Raw genomic sequence first — 22,769 nt, 5'->3', positions numbered from 1 at the left:
AACGCATCGTCTACTTTCCATTCCCATGTATGCAATGGACTTTCTGAAGTCGCAGTCCATAAATATAGCTTGATTAAAATTAACTTAGCGTAGATACGGAGAAGTGGATGCTTGGGAGCAACCATTGAGAGTTCAGATGGGTTTTCATTTCGGCATGATACAGCAGTGAAAAACTTGGAGAAACTATTCGATATTCGATTAAAAAATATTCGGCCAAAACCACTGCTCGTTTCGAATTCAAAATCCACTATTCGCATACATGTCTAGAAAACTGCATCAAAACGACGGTTCTCTTGCCACATTAACTGCTGTCCATTGTCATCACCAGAATTACTACTATAAATTCGTTTGCGTTGTCATGTATATCGTGCATAGTGATCTGACCTGATCTGCCGTTTTCATTGGTCTTCTGCACTTAATCCATCCCTCAGCCATCACCATCGAATCCGAAACCAACTGGCCAGCCTGTCGCGCATCCGCATAGCAGTCGAACCTGAGTTGAACCTTTGTCGAACTTTTCACAAGAAGGTCGAAAAAGTCGAACCTGGTCGAACTCGAACCTCGACCGGTTCGCGACACCCCTACATTTATGCGGTTTGTCTACGTCAGTTATAGTGCCAGGGGGACAGAGTGTAGGGGCTAATATTTATGTACAGTTAGCTAATTCAGTAAAGTTTGTTCATTAACTTTTTTAATTAATGAAAATAATAGACGTATATGGTTCCAATTAGAAACTTGCTGAGCGTTATCGAAATTCAGTAAATCAGTAATTTTCAGAAAGGCTTTCAGCGCGTGAGAAGCGTAGGAGTGCACTAAAGTTACCACTCGTAGAGCAGGTACAAGGCTAGCGGTTGCGGTAAGGTGCCCGTGCAATTTTTCCGTCTCTAATCCAGTCCCAGCCTTGTGCTTGCTTCACGAGGGGTAACTTTAGCGCACTACTGCGCTTCTCACGCGCTCAAAGTCTTTCTAAAAATGACTGATTTAGGGAGTTTTGGACGACGCTCAGCAAATTTCTAATTAGAACCATAGGACCATTTTCACGAATTGAAAAAATAATTAACAAATTTTACTTAATTAGCCAACTGATCGTTACGAATAGCCCCATATGCAAAGTCCCCCTGGCCGTATAGTTAACATGAACAAACCACATAAATGTAGCTTTCACAGCTTTTTTTAAACAAATCTATAAAGCTAAAAAAGACGTGTATATACATATATATTATTTTGTTTTTATTGTGAAAAACAAATAGTACATGCACGCAAAGAACTTGATGGGCAACATCCAGCGTACCTCTGAATTGACTATAGAGCCTGAGGTACCTATAAGAAATTCAAGGGTTACGTCAGAGGTACGGTTGTTTCTCGTATCGACCAGTTTCTAAGATTTATACCTCCCCTCTCTTGTCAGGGTTTCTTGTGGGCACGGCAGCGTTTCGCCACCCGCCGCTCAAATGGGTAGAGCCCCCGACGTGATTTATATCGGCTAAATACATCACACAGTAAGGTCTACAATTATTATTTCTGTATTTTATAAGTATAACGCAGTATACGTATTTTTGTACATTCACTGAATGCTGTTACCTCCTTGTTCCAGTATGATGGTTCCCCGGAGAAGTAAAGATACAACTGAGAGCCACCGATGAGCGGAGGCAAGCTGCAAGTGCTGGACACCCAAGACAAGGCCCACCAGCAGTCGCGGGGGTTTAAGTGAGAAAAAGTCAAGAGGCAGCTCGTCATCTGGGCTACCACAGGGAGTGCCGAGACCATATGCCGGAAAAGTTCGAAGTCGAGTTCCTTGACACATACAACTTGATCCTTAGGTAGCATGGGCATTTTATGGTGATCATTGATACTATTGTTGCAAAAATGAGGCGAAACGGTAACCTGTGGCGCATGGTGCCATCAGAGCCGCCTGCGATATATATAAAGAAATAGAAGGGTTACGTCATATACATATATATATATATATATATATATCTAAGCAGGTTTTTTTTTCTTTTTTTTTTTAAGCTTAACCGAATTTTTAAAAACATACCATGGAAGCTAGGTTAATGTGGTCTGAGCAGGTGAGTCATACGGCCAGGGGGACATAGTATACGGTGCTAATCGTAACGATCAGTCGGCTAATTAGTTAAAATTTGTTAATTAACTTTTTAATTAATGAAAATAGACATATCATTCCAATTAGAAACTTGCTCAGCGTCATCGAAAACCATTAAATCAGTAATTTTAGAAAGACTTTGAGCCCGTGAGAAGCGTAGTAGTGCACTCAAGTTACCACTCGTGGAGCAGGTACAAGTCTGGGGCTAGATAAGAGACGGAAAAATTGCCACACTCTAAAAAAAGCCCGTGCGTCTACTTTCACGCACAACACTCGGAGAGCCAGTCACCGGAACTTACGGAGGCAGCTCAGCGAATGACGATGCCGAAACGTATGTTTAGACCAAAAAAACGCAGTCTGAGTTGTGACATTAAGCAATGCAAGCGTGACGTTTTGCATTGCTTGATGTCACAACTCAGACTGCGTTTTTTGGTCTAAACATATGTTTCGGCATCGTCATTCGCTGAGCTGCCTCCATAAGTTGCGGTGATTGGCTCTACGAGTGTTGTGCGGGAAAGTGGACGCACGGGCATTTTTTAGAGTGTAGGGCGCCTTACAGCAACCGCTAGCCTTGTACCTGCTCCACGAGTGGTAACTTTGGTGGTATATATATATACATACACCGGGTTTTCCATTTTAATTCAGATTTATTACAAAGCAATCGTAATAAAATACACTAATACGGATTGTGAAGGTGAGTTATAACGGCCAGGGCGGACATTATGTGGGTGGCTAGTATTTGCGATAAGTCGGAAAATGAACTAAACTTCCTTAATTAACTTTTAAGTCAGTAAAATAATCAGTTAGTTTCAATTAGAAACATGGTGAACATAATTCAGATCCACAATATCAGTCAAGTTTAGAACGACCTGAAGCTCGTGGGAAACTCGGGGGCGCACCAAAGTTACCACTCGAGCAGCAGGCACAAAGGTAGCGGTGGTGGAACGCGGATGATTAGATTATCATCGCGTTCCGCCACTGCTAGCTTTGCGCCTGCTGCACGAATGGTAACTCTGGTGCACCCCCGAGTTTCTCACGAGCTTCAAGTCGAAAGCAAAAGGGCAGGGTAATGAGCAAATGAATAAATGCCAGCATTGTAAACCTTTTCACACACACAAAAAAAAATGGTCTGAAGCATTGTAAACCCTTTACCTGTGTACAGTGTATCGATTGATCGTGGGGTTACCCTTTTTTTGTACCGTTTAGAGGCTCACACCCAAGCTGTTCGCGGATACCTATCGAAAATCACATCGATGCATGTGCTGTTTGTATCGTCTTTCGTGCTAATTATGCCATTCAGTGTCGAAATAAAAAGTAGCCTCCGTGAAAGAAGTTTCCTTGTTGGAACTGAACACCTGTGCCTCTCGTCCAGTGACGGGCACTTCGCAATAAAGCGAAGGCGCAATGCCAACGAACGCGAGAACCCCAAAGTTAAATGTTACATGGGCCGCCAGCTTTGAATAAAAACAACAAACCCGAAACAAAAAGTGGTTAGTTGCACCATACTAGGTAAGAGGCCGCTTTCACGAGTTCAAAAAGATATTTAGGAAACTTTCGTTCATTGCCAATTAGGCAGTAACTATTTCGACGTTCTCTCAAAATAGTTTTCATTATTCTTTTGACGTCCGTGACGCCACCTCCTGAAGACTTGAAATTATCTTCAACAAACATTTGACGTCCCCCGTCAAGATATTTGTAATTATTTGGATAAGGATGGCTAGTTGGGCTAGTTGGTTTTGCATCATGGTGTAATGCCAAAACAACAGGGACAAAAAACAAAGGGAGAACTAGACAGGACGCGGCGTAACTTTCAACTGAATTGTTTATTTGGATGACAGAATTAAAATATATATATATATATATATATATATAATATAAAAGCAGGCACACTTGGCAAAACACCAAAGATATGGTCTAAACCCCCCCCCCCCCCCTCCCTCAAATGTCAGCGTCATTGGTTCTTCAAATAGTACAATTCTTTATCAGTCAAGGACAAAGAGGGAGCGCTTATACAAGTATTGTCGTGGTGGGACCTAATCAGGAAGGCTTCGCGAATTTCTCTTGCCGTTTTTGTTTTGTAATGGCCCATGACACAGGTGTCACCAAAGATGGGGCTACACTTTTCAGAGTTGGGCCCGAAATCACAACGGTCACAGTGGACCGCTAAAATTATTTGACATCTCAAACTTGGAACTTTAATTGGAGCTTCGCAGTCCGGACTGGGAAGCGATCCACGGTAACGGTCAAAAAAAAAAAAAAAAAAAAAAAAAAAGGAATTTTGTTTGGAGGCAGCGTCGCGGTTCGACGCGCATTTTCCGAAAAGAAATGGAATGTAGTCGACTGCTGTTTTTAGGACCCTTTAAGCGATGTAGAATGCAAAAAAGGCCTTCTCAAAGTACATCAGCTATGAGGCCGAAATTTAACGCTTGCTTGGTAGTGCCAAGCGTTACAGAATACAGCACCGCTGCTTTTCATTATTTATTTCACGTGATTAGAATTGTCAAAGGAGCTGAATGCCGTGTTATAAAATTTCCAGTTGATCGGAAAATGCGTGCATCTCGCACTACCGCGCCAGAACTTTTGTTCGTTCGCACCACTCAAGAAACACGAAGGAGGCAAAGCTTGCATTCACAACCTTTTATTTAACATCCCGATCGTTTCGTAGTTAACCCGCTCGTTATACACGAATCACACAGAAAATCTAAACTAAACAACGAACTCACGAAACCCGGTTCAAAACAGGGCGGGAGCCAGATGCAAGGCGAGACTGCAACCATACGAAGACGTGCTCGCACGATACGGAGGCACAAAAAGCGTGCCGAATTTCTCAGTGTTACGTAGTGTACGCACTTACATTTGTTACGTGCAGGGGATGCAGAAGGATATCCGGCTTGCCTCTGTTGTAAATTCAAAATTTTAAGTGCGACGCGTGCCGAGATGAAATTTCGCAACCTCAACACAGGACTATCGTCGACAATCACAAAGTTTCCGTCCAAAGGCGATCAAAACACGGCGTCGAATACGTTAACAAACGAAATACGCCCCAAGACATTTTCAGAAGAGAGCCTGGGCTCGAAACGAAAATCGAACGCGTGATTCATCTTACCTTGTGCACTTTTCATGAACACAAACGAGCAAACAGAAGACCAACACCGCAGCTGACGCAGCTCCTCCCGCCATTTTGTTTGTTTTTATCGCTTTCAACACCGGAACTTGGTCAGCGATCCGGAAAGACGTAACACCGCGCTCCTTTCACTCCTCGTTCGCGCATCGTCTCAGGAGTCAGGGGCTATGTTCCAAATCTTACCCGAGTAACCTGCCTCCTACGTCAGCGGGTAATACCACGTGACATCGCGAGTAAACGATCCGCGACTCGATTTTGGAACGGCCAGGATAATCACCTGGATTCTACGCGGATTGGCTTCGTCTTGGGCGACGGCAAAAAGAAAACACAGCAGCGATGGCAGAAAATAGCGGATGATCCTTTTGATTGTGGAGAAAGCACCCGAAGAACGGTAATATCAATGACGACGCGGTGTTTTTTGAGGTAGATCCACCTGCTCCTTTTACTCACCTTCATTTTGAGCTGTATATTGAGATCAAAATTACTTACTCCTTACAGCTAGACATAAAAAAATGTGTTTTTATTAATCAGCGCGATCGCTGCAATTCTAGTCACGGTGCCCTAAACGCATATATTCCACGCATTGTAATTTGCACCGATTATATTTTGCAGGAATATATTCCACACGGTGTAGCGGTACAGCGCGACGGTGCTTTCTCCAGAATGATATGAAACTCGCGTTCGCTTTGACGGGAATGTGATTACAGTGAAATTTTCGAAGCCTTCACTGCTTTACAAACGTTATCCTCTCATTACACACGCTCTGGAGGAAACAAAAATACTACATTATCATATACCGAGTTCAAACATTTTCGGCCTTGAACGTGAGAATACGGCATTCCCCCAACGCCGAGGACGAGGATGCGGAGAAGCTCCTGTTTACGCTCGCACTCAGATAATAACAAGTTCACCTTCCCGGGGAAGGTGGACGGTCTGGATGTAATGCAGTCAATTCCTGCGTTGACAACAGCAAATCCCAATAACCACACATGCTGCACCTAATTCTTTGTCATTTCGAACGTCCGCCACCAAAACCAACGGAGCAAGCGAGCTTTGACGGCTGTCGGCGCAGAAAGCAGACGACGAACAGATCACGTGACGTATTTACTCGATTTGATCCGACTTTACCCCCCGATCGAGGAGGGTAGCGCGAGTAATTACCCGGGAGTAAACAACCCGCTTCTGGAACGCGAGTTCTGACGTCATCGAGTAAGCTCGAGTAAGTTTGGGAACGCCACGGTACGAAACCTTTACTCCGGAGTCGGATCGAGTAAATTTTGGAACACAGCCAGGGTGTCAGGCTGGTCAGGCTAGGAGGTGAAAGCTAGAGAAGTGTTGAAAAGAAAGAAAGCTCGACTAGGAAGTGTTGAGTCAGGCGCTTTTTGACGTCTAGTGGAAGGAGCGCGAGCGAGCTCCGTGACTCCCGGAGCAGCCCGGAGCCGCTACAGAATGCGCCCAATATTTTTCACCACGTAACTTTCGATTTCCATAGGTATCCTAGCAAACTGTACATGATAAACTGTGGCCCCATTCTTGTCTGTGGATATTTAAATCTCAGCATTCCCTTTTGAGTTCATTATTTCCTCGCAGAAGCAAACATTTGTGCTTCGCATTAACTCTGCCCTGCCCCCTTTCCCAATTTCTGACCGGGCTACCGTAAATGCCAACCGTGCACTCAGGATATTTGTCCTAAGAAGTGGATTTCTTTTTCCTTCGTCCAGTATTTCTTTCGTACTCCTCTCGGATTTGTTGCCCCCCATTCCGACTCTCCTTTGCAACAAACCGTTCCGAACTGAGCAGAGTGGCAACACCACCTAAAACACGAGGCGTGCGAAAAAACGTCATCCATAATTGATCCCCGACCCGCCCCAGACGGCAGGCACACGAAAGCTTGACGAGAGTACAAACGCAAAACGGCAGACGCGCGCGTTTTTGCGTCGCCGCGTGCTAGCCTTGCGCTTGTTATGTGGAGCTCAAAAACGCGCTAGCGGCGACGCCGACGCCTGCTAGGCGGCGCTGCGTGCTAAACCCAGTGATGACGTTTTTGCCGTCTAAAGTCGAAGGTCTAATCTTCCAGGCGGTGGTTCTTACCAGCGTTGCCAGCATTTTGTAAGTCTGTTCGCTTTCGAATGTGTTATGTTGCTAGACTTCTGTAATAACATTTGTACGAATCACGTTATTGTGGCCCTTTCTCTTGAGATGAGATTTGGATTTAATTGTTTTTTTCCGAAAATTATATCTACATTCTATAACTTAATTAACCAAAAAGAAATCTTAACGCTGCCAGACTTCTAGGTGGTGCTGTTTACGACGGTGGCCAGATTTTTGCAAGTTTGTCCTCTTTAGAATGTGTTGTGTTGCTAGACTTATGTGTTGACATTCGTACCGACTAGGTTCTTACGGCCCTTTTATTTAGATATAAGATTCGGATTTAGTTATAGTTTTCCTCAGATGGTACGTACATTCCTGAAATGTAATTATGCGAATAGTGTATCTTGAAGTTGCCAGACTTTACAGAGTCCCCACCAATGAATATGCTGAACGTTGCCAGACTTTAGTGCTTAACACAACTGTCATTACGGTTTTCTACATATAACAATCGCCCATTACTTTTGTTTAAAAAACGCCTCACACTTTTCTGTGTCGCATAATTGAGTGAATTTTAGAACAGTGCCGGCATGAATTTTACGTTTCTTTATTTTCCTTTTTTTTTTCTCTCTTCGTTTTCTTTGGTTCAGGCGTTGGCGTTCGCTTCGACTGCGGCGTCTTCAACCGAAGCGAACTTCACTCTAGCACACGCTAAAATTCTGTTCAACGATGCACATTGTTGATAAAGGCAACGTCTCGGTAGGCGTCAACTTCCATCTTCGGTTTGTTGTGGACAACGTCGGATCGTCACAAGCCGCTGCAGACGATGCTCTCAAAGTTGTCTTGGAGAAACGAAGTAACACGAGAAGCACGTAGCACGCATAACCACAAGGAAGTAATAGTGTTTACAGAATATCGCTCAATTCATTCTGACCCGTAGCAACGCCAAAGAAAAGAACGACATAGCCAGCTAAGCAACGAGGTCCCATTTGGCACATCAAACAAAACTAATGAAGGGGTACTAGAGGACTGTCGCTGTCACCAGTGGCGTAGCCAGGATTTTTTTTTCGGCAGGGGGGGGGGGGGGGGGGGGGCGGGCGAGGGGTGCTGAGGTGACTGGGATGTCCATGACTTGGGGTGCGGAGAGGGGGAGGTCAATATGAAAGTGTATATTATAAAATCAGCCGAATTCTTTTTTTTTTTTTCTGAGGGGGGTGGGGGGGGGGGGGGGGGGACGAAGCCCCATAAGCCCCCCTCCCCCCCTCCCCCCTCCCCGGCTACGCCCCTGGCTATCAGGCAGAGATTAAGCAGATATTTGTCTGGTGCCATTGTTCGGTTCGCCTTTCTGTCTCATGTCGCTATAGTTTCGGCCTACCACGGTGGAAGCTATAACTGCACTTTTTTGGCACTACTGGGTTCTCCATCTCTTGTACGCTGAACCAGTTAAACCGGGTGAACCGGAAAACGGCCCTTTTGACTCTCTGACGGAAGGTGGTGGGGTTTCTCTCATTAATAATACAAAATTTATACATTTTTAATCACTAGATCTACCTCTGAAACGTCTCCCACGTACGCGTCAAACGCTGGCGGCCCGGGCCTCGGCGCCGTTGCTCTCTCTCTCTTTACGCAACGATGGTGGAGTGCGGTCTTGGTCTTTGGGATTCCGCGCGCCTGTCATGCTCACTGCGTTCAGTAACTTTGTTGAGCTGCGTATTAGACGTGGTCATGCCCAAAAGTGTTCCGCTAAAAAAGAAAAAAAAAAAAAAAACTACTCAAGTTACTTTTTTTTTTTTTAAATTTTAACAGACGACAGGCGTCTTTGTAATATACACATGTATTTCTACCCCTTCCCCCCTCCGCACCCGAAATTATGGACATCCAATCAACCTCCGCCACTTCCCCCCCCCCCTCCCCCCCCCCAAAAAAAAAAGAAAAACATTCCTGGGTTTACTACTGGTCCACAGTAAATGGTAGACTGCATGCAGTCTTTTTTTTTTTTTTTTTTTTTCCTATCTAGCAGTATGCAATATATTATCCTTCACGAAATGAGCCCCTTACACACCTTCCTACACCGTGGCCCCTTAGCTACTACGGCTTTTTGTTTATGCACATGGTTTGCATGAAAGCCAGGGGCGGACGCAGGCATATCTTGAGAGGGGGGGGGGGGAGGGAGGCTCAGGTGTTGGTCAGCCTATCATATGATTAAGACCCCCCCCCCCCCCCCCCCCCTCCCGTTTTCACGCCCTAAATTTTTACACATGCAGGATTCCAGAGGGGGTCAGGACATCCGGACCTCCCCTCTGAATCCACCCCTGATGGTACCATGCAAGATGAGGATCATAGCGAAGTTGAAATCTATTGGGCAGTCGAAATAGCATGCTTATTGGAGAAACGAAAGGTGCTATAATACTAAAGTTTTACGCATTGAGCACAAGCAAATACTTTTACCGCATACATACCCGATGGATTCCTATTAGCCAAATAAACCTTTTCTTTTACCTGTCTGGGTTTAGCCATATAGACATAAATTTATTTTTAAAAAAAGCCATTCGGTTAATAAAGTGAAGGTAGACTATTTTTCTGTGTGACATATTTCAGCTTTTCTCGATTACTTACGAATTGTCCTCCATCATAGTATAAAACATGCGGCTGCCAGTGAGACATAAAAAAAAACAGCTACGAGGTACATTGCGTGTGCATATAGTCCGCACAAGATTTATGAATATTTATTTATATTATAGACAAATCACAAAATTATGGGGTCATTGGAACTCTGCAATTTTAGCGGTGTATTCCGCCCTCTTGTTTTCCAGCATGTCTCAGCATGAAATACTTCTAGTTCCAGTTTGGACCAACTCGATTATGCATTCACAATCGACTTTACTCCGTTTTATTTCATATTACTTGATTTTGGAACGAAACCTCAATTTCATATACATTTCGCTCCAGGACAGAGTAAAACACCGAGCGGATCAGAGAAAAACCGGGTCAGAAACAGAACACTGACTCAAAAATCCCATTATCTTCCACGATTGGTCAAAAGCTCATGTGACTTCCGACGTCAGGACTTCGTAAGTTTGGCGGGGTTGAGGAAAAAAATGCGATACTTCAGGCTTTCATATAGGCCTGTTGAAAATAGATCAAACTGGTCGAGTACCAGCGAAGCAATGTTGAGCAGCACAATGGCAAGCCTGCACACGAGATCGGGGCCTGCGCTCGTGGACGGCGAGCGCGGAGCTCGTTCACTTTTTTTTTATTACCATTTCTTTTTTTCGCATCGAACGCACGTCGGAATTAAAGCTCTTCAGTTTTGTGAAGCTGCCGCTGTTCCTGGGTCTTCATATCAACAATTTGGTGCCGAAACCCGGGAGTCAAGGTCCGGGACATCACACGAGAAGACTCAGCAGCGCAGTGGATCCCCATGGAAAGGCTGAAGACTAAAAGAACGACCCGACGCGCGCAAAACACAAGACTCATCAACGAGGCAAGTGCTCTCTTACAAAATCAAGATTCAACGATTAGCCAGATTACCACTGTGGCCGAAAGATTGCGCGCCAATAACGATGAGCTCAGGAGGTTGAACGAAGAGTTTGAGGGACACATACCAGATGGTTCGTTCGAAACCGAATTTCAGGCAGTCGTCCAATACGAAGATGAAGCGACTGCCACCATCAGTGCCCTCCAATGCAGAAAAGATCTCCTGGATCAGATATCGTCTCGAGGGGCCCCTAGGGAACCTAGTCGTCACCCAAACGACACCCAAGGCAGCAGACAAGCTGGAACTAGGTTACCGAAGCTCACCATTACGCCATTCAAGGGTGAAATATCAAAGTGGTCAGCGTTCTGGGAACAGTTCGATGAAACAATTCACAAGAACGCCAGTCTGTCCACCAGCGAAAAGTTCGGCTACCTTCGAATGTATTTGGGCGGAGAAGCGGAAGCAGCTGTGGCTGGATTACCAAGGACAGAGACTTGCTACGCGGATGCAATTGAGATCCTCAATCGCCGTTTTGGAGACAAGAAACGATTGGAGCAGGAATATTTCTCCAGTCTGAGGCTGATTTCACCTGTCAAGTCAGCCAACGATACCTCAGGTCTACGAACGATGTTCGACCAGGTGCAAATCAATATACGAGGCCTCCAGACATTGGGTGTGAATAAGTCAAGTTTTTCGTCGATGCTCTGCGATATTTTGATGCGAGCTCTTCCACGTGACATCGTCGTGAACTACCACAGAACCGCTCATTTGTCTGCGGCAACTGCCATGCCTGGCCCAAGCAGCCAGCCTGACCGCTCAGAACTGGATCGACTACTTGATTTTCTAGCTATCGAAGTCGAAAGTCGGGAGAAAAGCGAGTTTAAGATCACAGAAACGAAGAACACAAAGACCACAAGATATGAGGACAACATAGCTCGACGTGAATCGTCTAGACCGACCTCATCGGTGCTCTACAACAGACCCTCACCACATAAAACGAGATGCTGTTTCTGCAACGGAACAAGCCATAGTTCTGCAGACTGTTCTTCCTCTCTTCCCCTGGACCAGAAGAAACAGCGTTTGACAAAAGAGATGAGATGCTTCAAATGCACTCTCAGTGGCCATCGAGCAAGAGACTGCAGACGAAAGATCAGCTGTGCCACATGCGGTGGAAGACACGCTAAGTCCATGTGTGACCCGACGCGGATCAAAGCTAAAGAAGGTAAATCGGACACACAAAACAGCATGACGGTTTGTACTACATCAATTCACCGAGAATTCAGAGAGTCCGGAGCGGTGCTTCTGCAAACCTTCCGGGCATGGGCTGTCAGCGGTACCTCATGTAGGTATGTTAGAGGTGTTATCGACGGAGGCAGCCAACAGACGTTCGTCACCGAGGATCTGTCAAGACACCTTCAGCTTAAGTGCGTTGGCTACACCAAGATGGCGCTCAACACATTTGCTTGTGCTTCAACTCAACAGTGCAAGAAGCGTCGTGTAGTGGAGCTTGAACTTAGAAGTCAATTCAACATGGACGGATGCAAGATCGAAGCGATCGAAATCCCAGTGATATGTCAAGACATAGCTACCTTAACGACAGATTCAGTCTTCGTAGCTGACATGGAGAAAAATGGAAAGTTTATTGCCGATCGCCTCATGTTTCCAGCGGTTGCCGCACAACCAGGCATCAGTATTTTGATTGGCTCTGACCAAATGTGGGGCTTTATGACTGGTGAAGTCACTCGGAGTAAGACCTGCAGCACCCTTGTTGCATTAAACACCAAGCTTGGTTGGACCTTCCAAGGACGGACATCCATCCTGAAGTCACAAAAAAACCACTCGAACTTGGTCGTCTGTGTCCTGCAGATCACCGGTACAGAACAGGTTGAAGGCGCTCTCCGATCATTCTGGGAGTTAGAAAGCCTGGGAATCACAGATTCAGAAGACCAGATGTCCGAAACAAGCCAAGTGATGCGCCATTTCGAGCAGAACATTCGCCGGTCTGGCACACAGTACGAAGTGGCACTACCGTGGAAGGACAATATAGGTGTCCTTAAGGACAACAAGCAAGTAGCGATGACGAGACTGAGGAAACTAGTAGGTCGACTCTACAGAACTGACTCTCTAGTACTTCATTACGACGAAGCAATCAGAGAGTATCTGATAGCGGGTCACGCTGAAGTGGTACTGAACGAGACAACTGGTGAAGAAGGCAGACTATTTTACATGCCACATCGCGAAGTCATCAGAGAAAATGCGCTGACGACACGACTTCGAGTTGTCTTCGATGCATCCTCGCACGCAGCTGGGTGCAAGTCTCTAAACGAATGTTTAGAGAAAGGAGACAACCTGTATCAAGACCTTCTTGGAATATTGCTGCGATTTCGGGTGAGCCGCTTCGCCATAACCTCCGACATCCAGAAGGCATTTCTGCAAATATCTGTAGCAGAAAAGGACAGAGATGCATTCCGTTTTCTCTGGTTTCAAGATCTACCATCTTCGACCTTTAACGATGAAGAGGTACAGACATGGAGGATGAAGAGGGTTCCTTTTGGTGCAACCTGTAGTCCATTTCTTCCGACGGCTACGATCCTCCAACACCTGAAAAATCTGCCGACTGAAAAGGAGGAAGTGGCTGACGTACTTCGTAACTCCTTCTACGTGGACGACTTGGTTACTGGCACAGCTACCGAGGAGGAAGCCATCAAGTTGTACCATGACGCTAAATCTATTATGCAGAACGCAGGAATGACTCTCCGAAAGTGGACGACGAATTCACAAGCGCTGAGAGATGTGCTACTTCAAGAAGAGGCAAATCCAGAAAACACTACGCCTATCCTTGAACAAAGCACAATGAAGGTTCTGGGAATTGTCTGGGATCCAGAGAAGGATGTCCTGAAGTTTGCGTTGCCAATTTTACAAAAATTCCTAGAGCTGCATGATGGCACTAAGCGATTTGTTCTACAAGCAGCGTCTAGGATTTTCGATCCCCTGGGAGTCTTGTCGCCCTTCACAATCCGTGTGAAGACACTGTTTCAGAAACTATGGGCGAGAGGAATCACTTGGGACAGTGCTCTACCCGAGGATCTGAACAACGAATGGCACGAATGGTGTGGTGACCTGCCAAAGATGGATGCACTCGTCATCCCCAGATTCGTATTCCAAGCAGGACAAGGCAAGGACACCCAGATTCATATTTTCTGCGACGCAAGCCCGACTGCCTATGGAGCTACAGTGTACGTAACAACGAAGTCCTCGCCACCTGAACAACCTACACTTTTATTGGCAAAAGCACGGGTTGCTCCAATCAAGAAACAAACTCTTCCTCGCCTGGAACTTATGGGAGCCGTCATCGCATCGAGACTCCACAAATATCTTGAGAAGACCATCCCATGCATTCCGTATGACTATACGTTGTGGACGGATTCTCTCATCACACTTGCATGGATCAAGAGCGACCCCAGCAAGTGGAAGACTTTCGTGTCCAACCGAGTTGCAGAAATACAAAGGGACACCGATCCTTCTCATTGGAGGTACTGTCCGGGAAATGACAATCCAGCGGATTGGCTTACCCGTGGCATCACAGGTTCTCGACTGGTGTCGAGTGATTTATGGTGGTCAGGACCAAAATGGTTGACTGAAAACGAAAATGAATGGCCTGATTTGAGGTCGAGTAACGAAGCAGAGACTGACTTGTTGAAAGAAGAGAGAAAAGCGGTTCATGTGATATTGCAAACAACACCACCTGAACCGCTGTTGGATTTGACAAAGTACAGCGAACTCCATCGGGCTTTAAGAGTGACGGCGTGGTGCCTTCGATTTCTGAGGAACTGCCGAAATGGCAAACCGTCAAATGGACCACTGAGTGCCGAGGAAACCACTGCGGCCGAACTATACTGGATCAACAACGTTCAGAACAGTACTTACTCAGACGAGATAAAATGTCTCTCGAAGAAAGAAAATGTTCACAAACAATCGTCTCTAGCAGAGATGAGTCCATTTTTGGATAAAGACAATATCATCCGGGTTGGAGGCCGGCTTCAGATGCTGCCAGCATCGGACAATGTGAAACACCCAATCATATTGCCGAGTGAGCACTACTTCACCACCCTGGTCGTACAGAACGCCCACTGCAAGGTACTTCACGGAGGAGCACGAGACACGTTGGCGCAACTCCGAGAACGATTTTGGATTATAGGAGGGAGAAGATTGGTGAAGAAAGTGATCTTCAGCTGCTGTTTATGCAAGAGGTTCCGCCTCACGGCTGACACTGCCCCAACGGCTCCACTTCCCCTTGACCGACTGAAGCAAGGCGCGCCCTTTGATGTTGTAGGCGTAGATTTTGCAGGTCCTTTGTATGTCAAGACAGCAAGCGGCAGTGTGAAGTCCTACGTTGCACTTTTCACTTGTGCAGTGTCTCGCGCCGTTCATCTCGAACTTGTTTCTGCAATGTCTACAGAAGCTTTTCTAATGGCCTTTCGACGTTTCACGGCACGGAGAGGGTTACCAACAACGATCTATTCTGACAACGCACCAACATTCAAGAAGGCATCAAAGGACCTATATGCGTTGTTTAGAGCGATGCAAGAAGAAGATTTTACGTCTCATCTTGCCAAGAACCGAGTAACATGGAAGTTCATTGTTCCCAGTGCCCCATGGTGGGGAGGCTGGTGGGAGAGGCTCGTGCGAACGGTAAAGACCACCCTACGGAAAGTGCTAGGGAGGGCATGCCTAACCTCTGAAGAATTATCCACTGTTTTGACCGAGGTCGAAGGAATAGTCAACTCCCGACCTCTAACAATGGACAGCACAGACGCCACGGAGCCCAGGCCGATAACCCCAGGAGATATATTGCTTGGGAAAAGATTGGCGTGCTTGCCCGACCCAACAACGGAGACGGAGCACCAATCCAAAAGAACAGACCTACTCAAGAGGATCAAGTACCGACGGTGCCTAACGGACAACTTTTGGAAACGCTGGCAGCACGAATACTTGTTGCAGCTTCGATCAGCGCACCATATGCAACCAGCTTCTGCGTCAACCCTAAGTGTAGACGACGTTGTTCTCGTGCACGATAGTAATGCACCGAGACAATTGTGGCAAATGGGAAGAGTGCTGAAGACCCACAGAGGAAGAGACGGTAACATACGGTCCTGTCAGGTAAAACTGCAAAATGGATCGATTACCGACCGACCAGTTCAACGCCTTTATCCCCTGGAGGTCAGCGCGTGACTCATTTCGCGGTCGGGATTGTGTTGAAAATAGATCAAACTGGTCGAGTACCAGCGAAGCAATGTTGAGCAGCACAATGGCAAGCCTGCACACGAGATCGGGGCCTGCGCTCGTGGACGGCGAGCGCGGAGCTCGTTCACTTTTTTTTTATTACCATTTCTTTTTTTCGCATCGAACGCACGTCGGAATTAAAGCTCTTCAGTTTTGTGAAGCTGCCGCTGTTCCTGGGTCTTCATATCAACAGGCCTGTGAACGTGTCCTTTGAGGAGTGCCTATCGCACCGCAGTAGCTTGAAGGGATGGTGAACCCAAATTTGGATTTCAGAAAACAATGCAGGAGCTGTAGGCGGGACGCTGCACACCCTACAACACTACTCGTAAGGCAATATCTCGAATCGACGGCCGTTTTTTTGGAGAAAAAAAAAAAAAAAGTCGAGATTGAACGAGGCCGACAAGGCGCGTGACGTCAAGATATCTCGTTGCGTCCTCTCTTCGTTTCGCCCCCACAAGGCGGCGAGGCGGAGAAACGCGAGGCCGTTCCCTCTCCTTCTCGGAAAAACATGACGTCAACATTTCTGTCAAAAGCACCTCCTTTAAAAAAAAAAAAAAAATACGGTCATCCGTTTGATGTATCGTTGTATGAGTGATGTATTGATGGTTGTAGCATCCCGTTGCACGCTTTTGCCACCGTGCTTCGTGGAATCCAGATTTCGGTTCAGCATCCCTTTAAGCCCTAGCCGGGGCTATGCGCTCGTTTTGAAGCGGCAGATAACGAGAATATTCTATCGTGCGCATGATTTTTATAAAAAAATAAATAGCCTGGAGTGCCGAATAACCTCAAAGAAATCAATAACACCATAGAGGTACGTCATTTTAAAAAGAGCACATAAAATGCACACACACACACACACACACACACACACACACACACACACACACACACACACACACACACACACACACACACACACACACACACACACACACACACACACACACACACACACACACACACACACACACACACACACACACACACACACACACACACACACACACACACACACACACACACACACACACACACACACACACACACACACACACACACAAACAAACAAACAAACAAACAAACAAACAAACAAACAAACAAACAAACAAAAATAAGGATCACCTTCCCGAAATGACTGCACGTTGTTTCACACAGAGTAGGTGCCAGGCAATGCGGAAGTTCCTTTTTGAAAAGCATTTCACGTTTGCGCTGTTGGCAGTTTGGGCCTTTAGGTTTGCCTTTTGATTTCCCAATGTACGTATCGCGCACAATACAAAGAAAGAAAAAAAAAAGGTGGCGGATTATGCTTTTTTTATCTGTGCCCAAGTCTGTCGGAATTTGTACTTGGTGCCGGAAAGTATGTCAACTCCAGAAAGGAAGTTTTCGAGATTCAAAAGCATTTTTAACAGTTTGGTTCACACGTCTGTCAAAAAATAAATTGTGCGCGATTTCTTTTTTTTTTTTTTTAAATCGCGCACAATTTATTTTTTGACAGACGTGTGAACCAAACTGTTAAAAATGACGAGCAATACTGACGGCGCTTGACGCAATTTAGTCGGTAGTCACCTCCTTTCCACCAGTTTTCGGAGCGAAGCTGTGGCAAGGAGAAGCTGAAAAGCAGTGGCCATCGGCCATCACGTTCAGGTGGAGAGAGTGTACGACCATCTCGTTGAGGTGGAAAGAGTTCGTGACCTTTCCGTGACGTCATGGATTTCGGGCGCATACATAATTCAGATGCAACTAAAATAAATCTCGCGCCGTCAATATTGCTCTAAGTATCTTTTTTATTATTATTTTCGCGTAAAAATAATTTATCGAAACGCGTGTCCCATCCCGACTGTAAAAAAAAAATAATTTTTTTTTTTTTTTTTTTTTTTTTTAGGTTAGCCGAAACAGCTTTATAATGGCGTCCGACGTCGTTAGATTCGACTTTGGCAGCGGCCTCTTTGGAAACTTCGAAAAGAAATTGTCTTCACATCTTCCGTCGCCTTCCATCATTTCATTAATAGTGTCTCCACGAGCTGGCTCAGCACTGTGATCGCTTCCGATGTCATCGGTACGACTACTTGGTTCGCATGGATTTTCTGTATCACCGTGTTCCAGGCATCCCAGTCTCCAGAAACTGCTGCGACGACGTCGGTTCGGGTCCCTGACCTGTTGCAGCATTTTTCAGGACACAACGTTGTCTCAGACCTGTTGTCCTTGGCAAGCTGAGCGTGCCTGGTTCATGGTCGCACCGCGCGTACCACCGACAAGTTGAGTTCACTTCACAGCACCGAAACTACGTAAGCGTATCAAATACACATGTTTGAATTCGCGCCGATGTCATCCCGCAGCAAATTCAATCTCAATGTTCTATTTAAAATGCGATCGGAGGATATAAAAAAAATTTTACATCGTTATAAGTTTATTATATATTTAGTATTTAATTTAAAAATTAATTGATACTATATTTTTAGAAACTTTTATTGTTCTTTTCATTTTTCGAAGTGCATCCGAGTTACCCAAGAGTTACCCTTGAGGGTTATGCCAGGTGACAACATAGAGTGAACTGGAGTCACTGGAGCGGTAAATCTTTTCAGTATTTGTTTACTTCAGCAAATTAGAAAAAGAGTTAAGATACGAACTTCCAGGCACCATAGAAGCAAGCAACTAGGGGTGTCGCGAACCGGTCGAGGTTCGAGTTGGATCAGGTTCGACTTTTTCGACCTTCTTCTGAAAAGTCGACAAAGGTTCGACTGAGGTTCGACTGAGGTTCGACTGCTATGAGCATGCGCGACAGGCGGGCCCGTTGGCTTCGGATTGGATGGTGATGGCTAAGGGATGAATTAAGGGTAGCACTGATTGGGCATTTCAGTTAATACTAGGGGTGTCGCGAACTTTTGTCGAACCGGATTTTTAAGTCGAACTTTCGGGGTTCGACGAACCTTCGACCTTTTCACCAGATTCGACCAGTTCGACTTTGTGGACACTGTGGCCAGACCTTGATTCAACCATGTCTAGGTTTGGAGAATTTTTTTTTGTATGCAATGGGTTATTTTATTTTATGAACAGTTGCAATTAGAAGAAATCAATTCTTATCACTGAAGAAGTTAATAACTTAATTTTTTGTACTGAATTAACTGAAAGAACCAATCAGCGCTGCCCTTCATTCATCTCTTAGCCATCACCATCCAATCCGAAGCCAACTGGCCTGCCTGTCGCGCATGCGCACACGAGTCGAACCTCAATACAAGGTTCGCCGAACTTTTCACTAAAAGTTCGAAAAAGTCGAACCTGGTCGAACTCGAACCGCGGCCGGTTCGCGACACCCCTAGTTAATACAGTACTGATGGTGCATTTCAGTTAATACAGTACAACAAAACCAAGTTATTAACTTCTTCAGTGATTAGAATTAGTTCCTTTTAATTGTAACTGTCGAACCCCGAAGGTTCTACCTAAAAATCCGGTTCGACAAAAGTTCGCGACACTCCTAGAAGCAACAAACTGAAGCAACGTTCGCGGGAAACCTAACTGCTTGAAGCACGTGGCAGAGTGCAGACGAGCGCAATTAACGCATGAGCGCAGTCGAGCGGCCGGAATTTTATCAACGAAAGATAATGCAAGTAAACGTCAGGTTTGAGGACTACCGACCATGAGCGACATATTATCCTAATTTCTGATCTGGAGATGATCCGCCCGTCAAGCCTGCAGGATTTTACCAAGAAATTATACGACGTGTTCCGGTGTGACGAAAAGCAAGCGGGCTTTTTCAAGGCGCGAACCCTAAAACTGTTTGGCGAGTTCTACGGTCTCCATACATGAAAAAGACATTACACTGTGTTTACATGCCCAGTATAGTGAGCATCTGCTCTAGTTCGAAAACTGCACCTCTAAGCACAATATGTGGGAGTAACTGTCGGCTCCAGTCGTTTCAGCATCGCTGAGTGACGCGGAAACCCAGTATGAAAGCAAGCGGGTGCCAGAACCGAAAACTTCCTCCGACGAGATGAGTGACTTCCCGGGAGGGCGCTTTATGAAACATGGAATTGTAATTTCATTTTCGCGCTTGCCGGAGCGATACGACTTATTTTAAATTTTAGATTTTCTTTGGTTATTCCTCTACAAGTACAAGAAACTTCATTGATAAGGGTGCCGTGTGTTTGTTTTTATATGTCCAGAAACTAGGTAAACTTTGCTTTTATTTTTTCTGCGCTGATAAGCTTACAATGAATTATATATGTCAAGGCATGGCACAGTAAGAGTTTATTTGGAGAAAAAAAAAAGGGGGGGGGGGAGAAGAGGAGGAGGGGTTACGCCGAATCATTCAAAGTGTTAACTCCAACAGTTTTGAGGTAGAAAGGCTAACTGCTACTTACAGCGGTTTGGTTTACGCCGAACTCACAACATGTTTTGACACGTAAATATTGATATTTTTCTTCAATAAAAAAAAAAAAAAAAATCGTTTTGAGGCATGGCATTGCAAATAGCTCCTCTGTTTTCAATCCCAATACAGGTATATTACGCTGGTAGACTTGGTGCACATAGTACGGCTTCAAATATGAACTGAAGTTTATTCTTACTTCTAGGTGTGCATCGGTAATGGCATCTGGGTCAACAAGACTTCACGCAAGAAAGTTCTCAAACAGAAAGAGAATCAACGTTCATCAGGGAAGGTTCGGTTATGATCTTCAGCGCAGACGGCCTCCTTAGCCGAAGTGTAACCGGCAGACCTTCAATCCCCACAAAGGCTGAAGCAAAGCCAAAAGTGGATGCAGCAAAACTAAAAGCTCTTGTTGGTACGCCATGTCCACTTTCCTTCAAAGTTTCGGGGTATATTTGGCTTACAGTGATTAAGATGCTCGAAGTAATTCTAATTGCTCGCAGCTTTAATTGAATGTGATCTGGCCTCAGTATGCTGGGTAAATCACATGATATACCTCAGAAGATTGTCGAGGCAAAGAAAATAACACTGGGGAGATGCAAAAAAGTTACTGAGAGTGAAGCCTCACAGTGAAACAATCATGGATTGCCCTCCAAATCTGTTGTGGCTTTCCCAGTCTGCAATGTATTCAATATAATACCGTAAAACCCTTAACCTTCGTGAGCTTCGAATTAACGCGTCCTTAGGCGCCTCGAATTTGCAAAATGTCCCCTTTGCCCGATTTTTGAAAAATTGGAGCCACAAGAATAAAGGGTCTTACAAGTATAGGTAAGCGACACACTATTATTTTCAAATTAAACAAGTTAACATGGACACCATGACTCATTGTGTAAGCTTTCTGAAATTTAATGTGTTTATGTAAATGTCTGTGGAGGTCTTCGACTGACAATGCTTACATACACCCAGTCTTTTTATTCTGTGGGGCTAAAAGAAGCACCTGGCAAATAACAGTTCTCTATTTTCTTTTTATATATATTAAGTTTCTACAAGCCTTGTACATTAGGGTTAATTGCGTGGGTGCCCCTGGCACAAACTGACTTTTGAAAAGTTTGCGCTGCACTTAATTGCTTAGAAATTGTCTTGTGATAAACCTAATGCCAGTAAAATTAGTCAGAGGTGACGTCGGAGGTGACGGCAGAAATGTACTTTTACAGAATTGATCGCATGAGAATTAAATATTTTTTTAAACTATTTTAGGTTTTTTCGACTACTACCTACAACAATGCACACCCGAGGTCAAAGAACTACCGAAAGATGAGCTGCTCGGACATTGAAACATGTTTAGAAAGCACCTGTCACAGAAGTTGATTGACGTTGCCCGTGAACACAATCGAAACAACTTTTTGAACACAGGATCAACCTCCAGTCACACCTGAAACATTTAGTTCCAAGTCACTAAGCACAGTGGCGTACCAACTTGTTTTTGAGTGGGGTGGGGGGGGGGGGGGGGGGGGTGCACGGAAAGTTTGATTCTTTAAAACGCCTCAGACACAGAACTAACTAGCTGTTAGTCGGGTGTACAAGCACGAGGCACGACAAGAATATGCTGAGTGATGAAGGTCAGGTATGTTAACTGCTGTGAATGGTTTTAAGGTATGGAGCCAATGCGAAACCAAATGATGTTCCACGGAACTAGTGTTAGAACAGAATAATACTGAGCACCCAAACTGATGTTCCATTGAAGTCCTAAAGGTAAAAACAAACCTGCAATTATTAATTCACATAAAAACTGTCCTTTGACCATTAACTTCATTTACATTTTATATCTAGTGTGTTATGATAACAGAAATCGGTAGAGCCATGCGCGGATAATACTATGATCATCCGGTCCACATCCGCAGACTTTGTATCCTCACCCGAACCGTATCCGCAAAATTCGGAACCGCATCCAACCCTCAATCCGCGCATTCATTTTACATCATAAAATCAAGCATAAAAAACATTTGGACGGTTTGTTTTAAGCCATCCACTTACCTTTGTACAAAGAACTCTTCGAGTCAGAATACGGCGAAAGTCATTTTATTGTGTTTTATTGTATCGCATTTATAAAATAAACGAACATCCTTCAACATCCTGAAATTATAAAGCGCAAGGAACAGATACGGACATAAGTAGACAGGATAGCGCTGTCTACTTTATGTCCGTGTCTGTCAATTGCGCTTTATAACTTCCAGAGACACTTCGCATCGCTGGAAAGATGATCGCAGTTATGAGATCGCCTTCTTGAGAATCCGTGACACTGACATTGTCCAGAAGATGCGCTCAAATTGGA

At 45.1% G+C, this 22,769-nt stretch overlaps 1 protein-coding gene across 1 annotated transcript; it reads left to right on the top strand.

The window, feature by feature from the left end:
- The first annotated feature begins 10,734 nt into the window (after positions 1-10,734).
- Positions 10,735-21,771, top strand: LOC120846141. Its single transcript, XM_040217822.1, has 4 exons — positions 10,735-12,888; positions 13,531-14,928; positions 20,643-20,715; positions 21,695-21,771. Exons 1-4 carry the CDS (start codon positions 10,735-10,737, stop codon positions 21,769-21,771), a joined length of 3,702 nt encoding a protein of 1,233 aa, XP_040073756.1.
- The last annotated feature ends 998 nt before the right edge of the window (positions 21,772-22,769 follow it).

Source organism: Ixodes scapularis, unplaced genomic scaffold, assembly GCF_016920785.2.
Source record: "Ixodes scapularis isolate PalLabHiFi unplaced genomic scaffold, ASM1692078v2 PGA_scaffold9__187_contigs__length_104089568, whole genome shotgun sequence".
Taxonomy (NCBI): Eukaryota; Metazoa; Arthropoda; class Arachnida; order Ixodida; family Ixodidae; genus Ixodes; species Ixodes scapularis.
This window is presented reverse-complemented; position numbering and strand designations above follow the sequence as displayed.

Coding starts and splice junctions, on each gene's coding strand:
- LOC120846141 (XM_040217822.1), top strand. CDS start 10,735: ATGGAAAGGCTGAAGACTAAAAGAACGACCCGACGCGCGCAAAACACA. Junction 12,889..13,530: donor TGACGAGACTGAGGAAACTA/GTAGGTCGACTC, acceptor TCTATTATGCAG/AACGCAGGAATGACTCTCCG. Junction 14,929..20,642: donor TACAGAACGCCCACTGCAAG/GTACTTCACGGA, acceptor TCTTACTTCTAG/GTGTGCATCGGTAATGGCAT.